At 43.8% G+C, this 13,028-nt stretch overlaps 1 protein-coding gene across 4 annotated transcripts in view; it reads left to right on the top strand.

The window, feature by feature from the left end:
• Window positions 1-13,028, top strand: part of arhgap17a (Rho GTPase activating protein 17a) — a 39,440-nt gene that overhangs the window by 8,875 nt on the left and 17,537 nt on the right. For 3 of the 4 annotated variants that reach the window (XM_084343204.1, XM_084343207.1, XM_084343206.1), the window contains exons 2-10: window positions 2,687-2,726; window positions 8,280-8,384; window positions 8,594-8,626; window positions 9,070-9,146; window positions 9,839-9,950; window positions 10,707-10,783; window positions 11,245-11,362; window positions 12,170-12,238; window positions 12,437-12,518. In XM_084343204.1, coding sequence (XP_084199330.1) covers window positions 2,687-2,726; window positions 8,280-8,384; window positions 8,594-8,626; window positions 9,070-9,146; window positions 9,839-9,950; window positions 10,707-10,783; window positions 11,245-11,362; window positions 12,170-12,238; window positions 12,437-12,518 — 713 coding nt within the window. The remainder of the gene's footprint in view (window positions 1-2,686; window positions 2,727-8,279; window positions 8,385-8,593; window positions 8,627-9,069; window positions 9,147-9,838; window positions 9,951-10,706; window positions 10,784-11,244; window positions 11,363-12,169; window positions 12,239-12,436; window positions 12,519-13,028) is intronic. The other variant, XM_084343205.1, reaches the window with a different exon arrangement.

Below are 13,028 nucleotides of genomic sequence, written 5' to 3'. Positions count from 1 at the left end.
CATAGGCGTGTATTCATGGAAGAACAAGTCTGCTTGATGAACACATTGTTATTGTAGATTTGGCCCTCGACAGGACCACATAAAGAGCTCTTCAGCATGTAGACTTCACCAGAACATGGATTCTATACTGTGGCTTTATAATCAGGCTCTGTATGTGTGTGGCTCTTTTCCCCCCTCAGCTAGTTGGAAACCTTGTCTGTAGGTTTCTGTGGGTTATAGGTCCTCACTCTGCACGTGTGACCTCACCAACTTGGCGACGGCTCCCCTCCAGCGAAATCTTTCCATTCATCTCCAGCCTCAAGATTTTTCTGGTTTTGGCACTTTTAGGAGTCTCAACCCTCCCACCCCCACCCCAAAACATCTCTGTATTTATATTTCTTTCCTTTAAACCCCCGAACTGTCGTCCCTTTTCTGTCAGTCTCTTTCTGTTTCTCCCCGCTCCCTGCCTCTGTGTTGTAATTGAAAGCAGCTGTGACGAGGTTACCATAGTTCATAGAGAGCAGATTTTGGAGGAGGGCCCGGCTTCGTTTAGAGCTCCAGTTTCCCAAAATGCAAGCGACTGTCCGCAGGGCACTTCAGTGAGAAAGCTGAAAGTGTGCACATTAGTTGGGCACAACAGTACATGCACAGTCTTCATTCTGCACAACAGTGAAGCGACAGAAAATTTAACAATAGAGTCACGTAAGAGTGAGGTCTGCTCATTAGCTCCATTTCCAAAGTGGTATTATGCAATTCACGTTGGATCAGTCAGACATCACTCATCCAGCTTTACTGTGATTCAAGTTTACAGTAAGTTACAGTGTAGGGTTACATCCAAAGAATTGCTGCAGTACTTTTACATTAGCACTAAGTCGTGTGGTGGGAACTTTCTCTTTATGTGCAGACTCTAAGCGTTCACCACCACTTACAACACTTAAACATTAAACTAAAATTGACAGTGGTTAGCCTAGGGTTGTAGAGTGGACATTATGCAACGGGGCTCATATTTGAACGTTTGTCTAATGGTCATGGATTCCCATAATAGTGTGCATTAGCAAACTGTAAAAAGTGCAATATGTAAGAATTGTCCACCTGTTGAATTCATACTCACATGCTGTGAGTTAGCAGCCGTATGCTGCCCCACAAACAGAGGGCAGCATACGGTATTACTAGAGTAACTGCTAACTGCTGCTAACTACAGCTGCTGTTTGCTGCCTAGCTCAGTTAGACATGCAGCCAGTGGTCAGGGCTGGGAGTTCAGAGAACTGGGGGGAGTGTTGGTGTTTACACCGCTAACACAGGAGCTTTGGAGCAGGATGGGACAGGGCTAGCTGGTTAGCATGCTAACTTTAGTTGATATCTCTGCAACATGCAGTGCCCCATACACTTAGACTTGAAATAGCTCGTGAATTTCTCCATTTGCATCATTAAACACAATATTGCATTAAAGGTAGTTCATTTTCCGCCATTTTGCTAACTTAACTCACATTGCTTTATTGACAATACAGTACGTCACCCAAGGAAGAGCCTGCTGAAGTAATTCATCCAATCAGCATAGTCATGTTGGTTACATCATTCTGTTTGTATGTTTAAGTCGCATGGATCTGTTGGTTAACGAGATTATGTCAAGTTTAGAAACAGAAGTAATAGGACGTTAAATACTGCAATCTGAAGTCATAGATTGTGGACGCCTTTGAGATAAAGAATAGTCAAGATTGCCAACCCCAAACACAAATTGATGTCATTATATTGTTGAAAACTTGACCTCCTCTCAGGGTAAAAGACAGATTTTAAATCTGCATAAAGATCACTGGTACTGGATCAGTATGGTAATTATATTAGCAGTTACCCTGAGTTGATGTATCAGAATCCATATCAGTAGAGTAAAGGTCACATTAGTGCATCAACTATCTGACAAATAGGCAGATAAAACATCTTTTTTTCCTTCTTATCCACATGTGAAACGTATCATCCATCTGCATCTACAACACAGATAACACAGCTCTTTTGCTACATGAGTCTGTCCTACAGTCGTCTCCAGTTACTGACCCCCTGACTGCTGTGTTGCCTTTCCCTCGCAGTAGCCACAGTAGCCCCATGTGAAGGTGTTGATAAGCAGTATGAGCCGAGCCTGTGTTTCCAAGCCTTCTCCCTTTAAGTGAATCTAATCTGTCTGACCTCTCCAAGTCCAACTATTAGTTTACTATTAATAGGCTCAAGCAGAGCAGGACTGTGCGGCTACCATGTGCACGACACTGTGAGCCCGGCTAGCTGTGGCTTAAGTAAATCAAAGCACGTTGAGCAGCGAGAACATGCCTCGTCATGTATCTTAACAGAATCTCTGCTTTAGTAATAGTTGTTATCAGATATTATCCAAGCTTGTCACAGTTGATGCAGCTGCAGCAGTGTCATCTGCAGTGAGACATGTTTTGCCTCCAGCCTGTTACTTGGCTGGTTGGGCCATGGCAACCAAGCAAAGAGAGCCACCCTCTCCTGAAGCATTCCCACGAATCCCCAGATCAATAACGTGACACTATTTTGGTGTTCAAGCTGAGCCTGAAAACCAGTCTGTCAGGAGCGATGTCATTTGTCTAGCTACCAGACATTGTCACAGTCACTGCACGGTGTGTTGAAGTCCAACTATTTATGCTCTGCCGTTGTCTGTCAGTGCTAATCTGCGATCTCTGTTGTCTTTTCTCACCCACAGAGCGGAGAAAACAGAAGTCCTCAGCGATGACCTCCTGCAGGTAAATCATTAATCTGACTTTAGAGACTGACCAGCTCTTAACACTGGAATGGTCTGCATCTGTTAGGCAGCAGCTGCAGTCCCACGCACCAGTTTCTGTCCCTTCTGAATCAAATCAGTCGGTTTCACAAAGTATTTTCTTCCTGGCGATGTAGGCAATACAAGCAGAAATCAGTTCTACACAAATATAACACAAAAAAATAAAATGTTAAAAAATATTTTGGCTGTTCTTAAAAGCCAGAATTTTGACTTGGTGTAGTTTATAGTTTTCCACTCTTTGTTACACAATCTTTAGTAATAATCTTAATCAAATGCTATAAAAACTAGAGACCATCTTGCCATGGGATCACAACCAGCCACCAATATGTTCATGATCAGATCCATGAGTACTCAGTTGTGATTTCTAAATTGTTACATGAGTACTCAGCAGTGATTTCTACATTATTACATGAGAACTCAGTAGTCATGGGTTGGACCATGCCCATTTTCAATATCAACCTTTATTTTGATCTCAACTACACAACTGTAAAATTTCCTGATTGTATCTTACACAGTTGAGGTGCTATTGTGTTGACAAAAATCAGCCTGGGCTACAACAGGTGTCTCCAGGACCACAGTTTGCCATGATGACGCACACAGACTGACGAAGTGAAAAACATTAGTAGCCGACTCTGATCGGCTGGTAATTAACATAAATTTAGTGCTCTTACTGATTCATTTAACAATTATTGAACCCATATTTGTCTCATGAAGTTCTTTTTCATGTCTTTTCTCAACACCAGTTAAGGTGCGTTCACACCGGACCTTTTATTTTTGTTGCTGGCGACAAGTTTACATATTAAGTCAATGCAAACGAGCGACTGAGCGGTTAATCGCTCAGGCGAAATGTCGCTGGGGCTCTGAGCGACAGCGTCCGAGCGACGGAGCGAAAAGGGCTCAATCGCTCTGTCGCTCGAGATGAGAAACCCCAAGTCTCTGGCCGTCAGACGCTTGTCGCTCAGCGCTGATTGGCTGCCGTAATCTATGTGTAACTATGACAACTACTGAAACCATGGAAACGTAATACAACTCCGCCGGTCCGGAAGAGCAAAGCCGGCATTTACGTTGACACACACACACCAGAGACAAATGGCCAGGCGCTCCTCAGCTGGGATGGGGCGCCTGTAGTTGGTGTCCAACCGGGCAATCCTGCCTCCGATTCTCGCCAACAGCTCGTCAAACTGGGCCGTTGTCAGCCGCGTATACCGTTGAAAACGGGAAGAAATGAGCGCCTCTGAGCGAAGTGAAATTCACTGGAATCGCTTGAATGACGTTATCAGAGTGATCTGTTGAATTGTGCCGATGAGCGACTGCAGCTGAGCAACAGAGCGACTTTTTTGGAGCGACAGCGACAAAAATAAAAGGTCCGGTGTGAACGCACCTTTAGCTTTCTTCTCTCCCAGAGAACTCATCTGCTGCACATGTGCACTGACTTGTCCTAATGTTACAGTCTCACCGGGGCAGTACTGGATGCAAAACAAACACTAAAGCAGTGAGTGCTTCTCACAATACACATGCTAAATTTAGTTTAAATAGAGTCTGATTAAAGCTTAAAGAGCAGCTGGACCATGTGCTGACTAGACCCATAAGTATGCATGTTTTCATACCAACCATACAGCAGCTGACATCACTGATTAGATCCTGCTCTCTGGTTGACGATTGCCTTTAACCTTCAAACCTTCAAACTCTTGGGACTGTTGCTGACACATGGCCAAGAAGCACATCTGTAGTAACAAGAAGGGCTGCGGATGTGTCTACCATGTATGACTGACATACATCTACAGTATATAGCTCTGTGTGTGCGTGGGAAAGCTGCTGGTGCAGGTGGGGTCGAGACAAAATCCTGGCTGCACAGCAAAGACATTCCTGAGATGAAGATCGTCTTTGTGTTTGAATGGGAGGCGTCATAAACAAACTCAGCTGGCTTTGCATTACTGCTTGAGAACACCCAAAGGAACAATGTCTGACACCCTTTAATCTTTTCTATTCTTATTAATATTATTCACCCCACCCTCTTTAATGGCCGCTGCATAAACAAGAGAAGCACATTGGTCTCTCCGGGGTGATACAGGCCTTCATACAGGCAAATTGTATTTGAGTGACAGCTAGAACATCAGAGTTAGAGCCAGCATGAGTTGCTGTAATGCAAGTAGACACGCTAACAGTGGTGACTAAGCACTTAGGATACTTTTCACCGGAGAGGATGTTATAGTTCCAAGTCTGACAATTGAATTTCACTGTGCCTCAGACACACAGTTGTTCTGCCTTTTCTCTGGAAATCAGCTGTTGAGACTCTTTTGGCTTTGTCTCTCACTTCACAGGAACAATGCTGTCTGATAAAAGGGTAAAGGGAGGACAGTTTGAAATCGATGTGTCGCTTCTCGATTCAACAGAAATTCTCAGTTTATTCTTTGGTGAACAGAAAAGCCAACCCTCAATATTTGTGCAGTCTTGCTGTGTGAGCTGTGCTCTTTTCTTAGCTTCCCACTACAGATGGGAATTGTCTTCATCATTTCCCTGAATGGTCTTCCAGGGAAGTGATAGTGATCATTTTTACTGTGAAATTTTCAGTTTATCACCGACATCTACAAACCCTGGAAGCAACATCTGAGATTCGCTTTGTCTGAGTTTTAACTTTGCTTAGTTCATCGTGCACATCGTCTGCACCCAGTCAACTCTGTGTGGTCACCCAGTGGGTCCCTTCATTTGATCCCATTTACATCCCAGGTGCGAGTCCTCGGCATTTGGCTTATTCTTAGCCTCTTCGTCTCAAGCCCTTTTTTGAATACGTTCCTCCATGGTGCCAAAGAGCCACCCGGCATTCTTGTTCCAGCTGTCCATTCCTTGCTGCTCCCGTACATATCATATCAGCTCACCCACAGGGGGCATACCCACCAGAAATACACCAGAAATTCCAGGGTGCCTGCTTGCACACATGGTGCCTACTTGCATGTTTATTCATTCCTTCAACCTTTATTAAAAAGATGATTTTCAATGATGTTGAGAGTACACTTCTAGATATAATATGTAACAATTCTTCTTATAAATGTTTACAAACGAAAACATGTAATTGTTGAGTTGTGTACTTTCTCACAATGTCCACAAAGTCCACAAATGCAACTAAACATAACTTGAATGAAACTGAAACATTATCTCGTCCTTGAACGACTCAGGCTGGATGAATTTTCATATGCAATGATGGTTGTTTAATGGTGTTCACCGCCAGAGAAGTGTTTTTTACAGCAGGAGCATTTGTGTGATTCATGTAATCAGGGGTGTGTTTATTCACCCCAAACAGCCAGAGTACTTTACTGTACATTAGCCTTAAGCTAGCAAGCAAAAACATGTGGTAGGTGTCAGTATCGGTGCCTTTGCATTCAGGCAAATTACTGATCTCAGCACTCGTGTGTGCAACAAAGAAACTAAAAGCAGCTTTCCCAAGTTATGCTTTTGCATTCGGGACTTTCAGTCACTTAAATGAGTCAAACATTGACTAAGGGACCAAGTGATGCGTGATGCTTTTGTACGTAGGCTTTAAGAGTTCTGTAAATAAATAGAAACCAATGTCTGTCACATCTTACTGTTAGCCAACCCACCCTTTTAAGACAAAATGCAGTGGTTTCACAACTGAGACAGAGCTGTCACCAGTCATGAGTAATATAAAAAAAAGGTAGCAACCAGCTGTTTTGAACACCTCTGCCATATATCCCAAATATAAACAAAGACTAATTTGTCTGCCATCAGTGGCTCACTGCATAACTCCACCATTAATGCATCATGTTATTTTTGTTCATTCTAGACTTGTCCAGACATGTTCACGCCCTTTCACTTGGGAACCAATAAACAAATACAGACAGAAATACAGACACCCTCTGTCTTTTCCCCCCGTCTGTCCCACTCAGTATTGGGATTCCCTGCTCGGTGATGCGTCATGGGATTGACCATGTGTTGACGTCATCACATTGCAGGAGGAAACACACACCCTGCCGCCTGCCTTTTGCCCTAGGTTCTCCCACTCCTCCGCATGTTTTATTTTTTGACTGTATGGTGGTGTGTGTCCAAGCCCAGTCTGTGACAATGAAAGGAAGAAGAATACTCCCGGTGCCATGTAACCCAAACATTTCCAGTACACCCACGCAGGAACATCGCCCCTCTCGGAGCACCGGGGAGGGGAATCCCCTGCTCGTTCTGTGCCAGGTACTAACAGGGCTGAGACTACGCAGCGTTCCCAAGCCTTTAGCCTATGGAAGCAGAGTGTTTCTCTGTGTGTATACATGTGTGAGTGTGCGTTTGGCGAAGTTTGTATTTGAGCCAGCTGTTTTGGGAATGCCGGGGGCCACCACAGGTCGGGAATGACGTAAGAGCGCGAGAACAGAGGGAGGGAAAGGAGGAGGGGGGGTGTACAGAGGCGGATATCTGCTGTGGAATTCCTGAGATCCGACTCCGTTCTGTTTTTGGAACACAATTGTTTGGTATTTGGTTGATCCTCCCTTTGCATTTGTCTCCCTCCGTTTCTGCTCATTTTGCCCTCTAGACCTCAGTGTTCCCATTTATATTTGGAGCACTGTTTGTCCCGACTCTTGAGGACATGTTTGTCCCTTGAGAGGCTCCCGCTGTCTCTCATCAGTTGGGTTTTTTTAATGTCAAAAAACACAAGACACACCTGTTCTGTTTGGAAATGATGCATGCGATCTGCTTTTGACTTTCTCACAAGAGCTGCCAACATAAACCAGTTCTTCACATCGCCACACTTTATAAAGTAGAGTCAAACAGTAACTTGCAATCATCAGTTCTATTCATGGGGTGACACAGCCAGCCTAATGTTGACGCTGACTGTCGCAGTCAGACACCTGGCTTGACAAGGACAGTGAATAGTCATCCTGCAGAGCTTCAGTTGGCCTCTGTCATTAAGCCAGAATAGCCGTGACTCCCATCAATGCCAGTATTATATGTTGACAGGCTAAAAGCACAGAGTGGATCTGTGTAGTTAGGCAAGCAGACAGGAGAAAGCCTGTGTAATCAAAAAGACCTTTTTTAAAGAAACCTCTCGGCCTCGGTCGCAGCCCAGCGGCCGTTGCTATAGAGACACTTCCGATGAGTCATGTGTTTCACAGATAACATTCCAGCGTTGTTCCGCGGGGACAAGCCTTATCCATCATGCATGACCTTTGACCTCTGACTCCCTCAAGGCAGCTACAAATTAAATCTGTACATGGAGCTGGACCTCATCAGCCATCGACAGCACAGAAACTGTCGGGTTGGTTTATGGAGACGATGTTGGTGTCGATGAGATCAAGCTAAAAATGTGGCAGGCTGTAGTCCAGGCCCAGTACTTAAGGTTTATTACAATGAAGCTTGTGTTATGGTTTAATTTTAAAGAACACAAATCTTTACAATGAAGCTTTTAAATATGAAATTGTCATCTAACCTGCAGCTTTTTACATGTTGCACCTGGCTGTGGGGAAGATATTTGCTTAAGATCCGTTTCTGATCCTTTTTTTTGTCCTTTGCACAGATTGAACGGCGCATGGAGTTGGTGCGTGTGGTGTCCCACAACACACACAAGAGGATGGTGTCATGTCTACAGGGACACATCGGTGCAGATGCAGAGAAGAGACATGTGAGACATCAAAGCCTTTGTCATAGCTCCAGTTGACCTTTTAAAACAAACTAACCAGATCAACTGCTCCAGGATGTGTAAAAAGTTAATTTTCGCCTCCCCCACAAATTTTGAGTTGTCACTGTTTTCAAAGTGTCCACAGTAGGCTTTCAGTCGATGATTTGTTTTTTGTGTTTTCTACCCCACACCACCAAAAAAATGCACTACAGTCCGTACCACGCCTCTATACAGGAAATGGTCAGGTAAAAACACTGATTATTATTCCTCCACCTCTCTGGTTCTCGGCACCACTTGCTCCATTTCCCATTCAGACATCTGTCATCTTTATTCACCGTGCATGAACCTCTTGCCTTTGGGATTCTCTGGTAAAAACAGGATGTTGAACACTCATAAATGTTTTACACTATTGTGTAACTTTTGAAATTGATAGACGTCTGACTTCCCTAGTTTGCATCTTTAATCCCATTTAACGTCTGTATTTTCCTCCTGTGCTCAGAAAGCTCTCTTCCTATTTCCTGGCTGTGAATTTACTGTTCAATGGAAAGTCCTTGGTGAATTTTCCATTGGCTTGAACATCAAATACTGAAACTGCTGTATAGAAATGGCTGCTTTTTGTGCATGTCTGTATGCATATGTCTAATCATTGTGTGCATCTGTTTTTCTTCTACACACACACACACAACAGAAAAAGCTTCCTCTGACTTCACTATCCCAGGCGATGGTGGAAGGTGGGAACCAGCTGGGAGAAGACTCCTTGATAGGGTGAGTTTGTGATTGATTGACGGGCCGGATAACCAATCGCTCCTCCTTGGCAACTGTTGTTAATGGAGCAGATGCACCCCAGGGAGTGTGAAATATGAGGCCACGCATTTAGGGCAAGCAATCTGCCCAGTTTTGTTTTCTGTAGACGGGACTTTCAGCAGTTCCCTTTCCATGAGATTCAGATCACCCATTGTGACCGAAAGCAACACGCAAAACGGGAGCAGACAGATCAGAGTTGAGGATCTAGAAAGTGAATGTCTCCAAATGTAAGCAGCAGCGAGCGTGTCTGTCTGGAAGTAATGAGGAAGGGAAAGTACGCCAGTTGGTCTGCTAGTAAATGTGATGCACTCATGTAAACAGTCAGCTTAGACTGTGTTGTTCTTCATTTCAAAGCTTTCATTGGCCCAAAACCCAGATTCATGTAGACGAACTTGCACTAGGTCGCTGTGTGCGCCTCGCTTTGGGCAGCTAGAAATGATGATGTTACAATAACCTGGTTTTGTTTTCCGTTATTGACTGGGAACAGAGGAAAAGCTGCTGTCCCAGATTGTCATCCCTCTGTGTTTTTGTATTTTGTCAGGAAGACCTCATGTCGTCAATAGTGCTGGCATGATAATGAGACATGACTAGACAGACTTATGTTGAGGTTTTAACACCCTTCCCTCTTGTTGCGCTGATGCGTGTGTTCACAGGAAGATGATGGAAGTGTGCGGCGATGCAGAGAACCGCCTGGCGTCAGAGCTGATGCTACATGAGCTGCAGATAGAGAAGGACGTTCTGGATCCCCTCAGCCAGCTAGCAGAGGTAAGAACCCTCACAGCAACTAAACACAAGTTAAATATTTAAAACACTTTCTCAGCTCTTTGCTTGTTTTTGAGTGCAGTCACACCCCTACTATTTGCTTTCTTTGGTCTAATAATAGTGGAATAGATTATTTAATAGGATTTTTGTATTTCTGTCGTTTGGGCTGACACTGTATGGGTGCAAATGGAGTAGAGCTTTCAACAGAGGTTGAATGGACTCGAAAAGTATGTTCCACATCGACCTGTTTTGGTAATGTGATCCTGTGAGGTTGGATAAGTGAAAACAAACTGATGCCAATCCTGGTAACACTGGCTAAGCATGAGGCCTTTTCTCTTTGTCATGACAGACTGTGGGTTTGCCACCTGTTCATTTTGTTATGCCAAGTTTTTCAAACACAAGTAACTTTCGACGATCAGACATCTGTAACTTTGTACCTGTAAACACAACATCCCAAATCATATTGAGTTGTTTTCACGTACAAGGTTGTACCTTGCACCTCTGGGCCGAGACCTCCATTTACAGGCTTCTAACTGTGATTCTTCTGCAACGTTATTGTTAACACCAGTTCAAAAACTGAATAAGAGTAAATGCTCCAACACTTTGAATCAACCATTAAATACCTGCAAACAGTCAGTGGTATTTCTATTATTTTCTTGTTTCAAAGAAAAGTTCAGTGGAAAAATCTTCCTCCAGGAAGAACAATCAGAACAATCGTCTCATTCAACTTGTGTGTGTTGTGGATCTATTTTTTTGTAGGTGGACATTCCCAACATCCTGAAGCAGAGAAAACAGCTGGCCAAATTGGTGCTGGACTATGATTCTGCCAGAGCAAGGTTTATCTCCGCCTACAGCTGACTCTTTTTAGTATATGCCTCCAGACCATACTTTAGGACTTGTACAATGTCTTGCAAGCTTAGAAAATGCTTGATTTTCAGCATAATCTGGTGTTTCATCTACAGCCTCCTGGTGACGAAATTGGCACGAGTTAAATAATCATGATCAAAACATACAATCAAATTATTCACAATTGCATTTATAGTAATGAAGATGTGACAATAAATGCTCCGAGAGTCTTTTGAGGTTCTCAAGAATCGGTTTAGTTACCTTAAAACAGTTTGAAGTTATCTCTTAAAACTGTACGAACCCTGACTCTTAAACAGTGTAATAATCTTAAAACAACTTTAATCAAAGCCATATTAGTGTCCATATTAGGCCTGGATTATTTCTATATCAATGAGTTTGTCTCATCCCATTTTTCTAATTTTCCATTTTTCCCTCGTCTCCCCAAACTCAGATGGTTGCAGGCAACCAAGTCAATAATCTCAGGAACAAACACTCAGGCACTGACGGCCAAGGCTGACCTACTCAAGGAGGAGATGGATGAGGCCATGAACAAAGTGGAGCTTTGCAAGGTAACCAGCATGAATGTAGAAGACTCGGGTGTCTTGAAATGGAAAATATTATGGTCTTATTTATCAAAGTCATAGCAGGGAATACCACCAGTTATGCACAGTTGGGGTCATGAAAAGAACCTTTGCTAGGTGGTTTGGAAAACTGGCTTGATGTCATTATATGCAGATGACACGCTTTTAATAAATGAAGGCAATGTAGTATGTGGTTTATTTTCCAGCCCTGCGTCTTACACTAGTAGAAAAGCTAGTGTCTTAGATCCTGAGTGAATGTGTAGGCCAGCGGTCATTTATGGCCTTATGAGTTAACGAAACTCGAAGTAGTCAACAACTGGACTTCCCGAGACCCTTGGGCCCCCTGACCCAGTTTGCTGACACACACAAATGACTGGAAGTGCCCCGTCAGCTCAGCGTGTGTGTTTGCATCTCCTGAATTGAATCACTGGTGAGTTTCAGAGCTTAGCGGCCGCCTGATGTGTCAGGTTTTCTGTCCAGGAAGCACAGGGCCTTGTGTTTCCCCTTCACAAGTTCTCCCTCCCAGCCTCACTGAGTACTGCCAACAGCGGGAGGATTTATGACTCACGCTGAGCACGGAGCAGAGGCTTAGCTGACCGCTGACGTCTGTCATTGTGCCACCTGAAATCCACATTCGTTTGATGGATGAGATGGAAGATGTTTGTTAAATTATTAAGAGTTTAGAGCAGCAAAGTGACCCTTCTTGTTCTTACTGTAAAGTCTCACTGTGAAGATCATGCTTATCATCTCTCAGTGCTAAATCTAACAGTCTAAATTCCTGTCTTTATCACGCAGGATCAACTGGCTGCAGACATGTACAGCTTTTTCTCAAAAGAAGGGGACTATGCCCGCTACTTTGTAACAGTGAGTACAGCATGTCAACAAGCCGAACATGTGTTTCTGTGGGAATGTTCACAGCTGCACAGGAACTGGGGAACATAGACTTGGCCAGCCATTTTATTTACTTTGCTGTCATGTCTTTTACTGCTCGTCTGATTCGACTCTCCACCCCCCCACCCCCCATCTATTCCTCTCTGTGGTTTCTGTTTTTTGTTTCTGTAGCTCTTAGAAGCTCAAGCTGATTACCACAGAAAGTCTCTCACTGTTCTGGAGAATGTCTTGCCAACCATCCAGGCACAGCAAGGTAATAATACATTCATGCACACGCAAAACACTGCAGCGCTGTTGGAAGAAGTTGCATACAAGACGGCTCTGTGTGGCGCATGATGTAGGACCTCTTGACATGTTTCCTGGAGAACGCACGTGTGCCTTTTCCCCTGTTTTTCTCTGGTTCCTGTGTTGTTTGGTGTCCCTTTAAACAACCCTTTTCCTGTTGCACACTGGGGACGCTTGTGCCCAAAGGTGTTGCTAGGACGAGAAACAGTTTCTCATTCACTTTTCCAACTGGCTTGAGAAATGAAACCAGCTACTGTACCTTTCAATTATATCACTCTGCTGTGTTTTTCTACCAGAAGTTGTTCCAGTTGCGGTAATAGTTAAAGGCCACAACTGAGGCCCAGATATTAAAGAATAGTCTTTTGTTTTCACCGCTCTGCCCTCCAGAAGTAATCAAATTTTCCGTTTTGCAAACATGTCTCCTCCCTAAGCTCCTTCACTAGGTTTTTTGTCTTTTTCTCACTCGTGTGTGCCGTGT

This window comes from Pagrus pagrus, assembly GCF_965226575.1.
Source record: "Pagrus pagrus genome assembly, chromosome: 21".
NCBI lineage: Eukaryota > Metazoa > Chordata > Actinopteri > Spariformes > Sparidae > Pagrus > Pagrus pagrus.
This window is presented reverse-complemented; position numbering and strand designations above follow the sequence as displayed.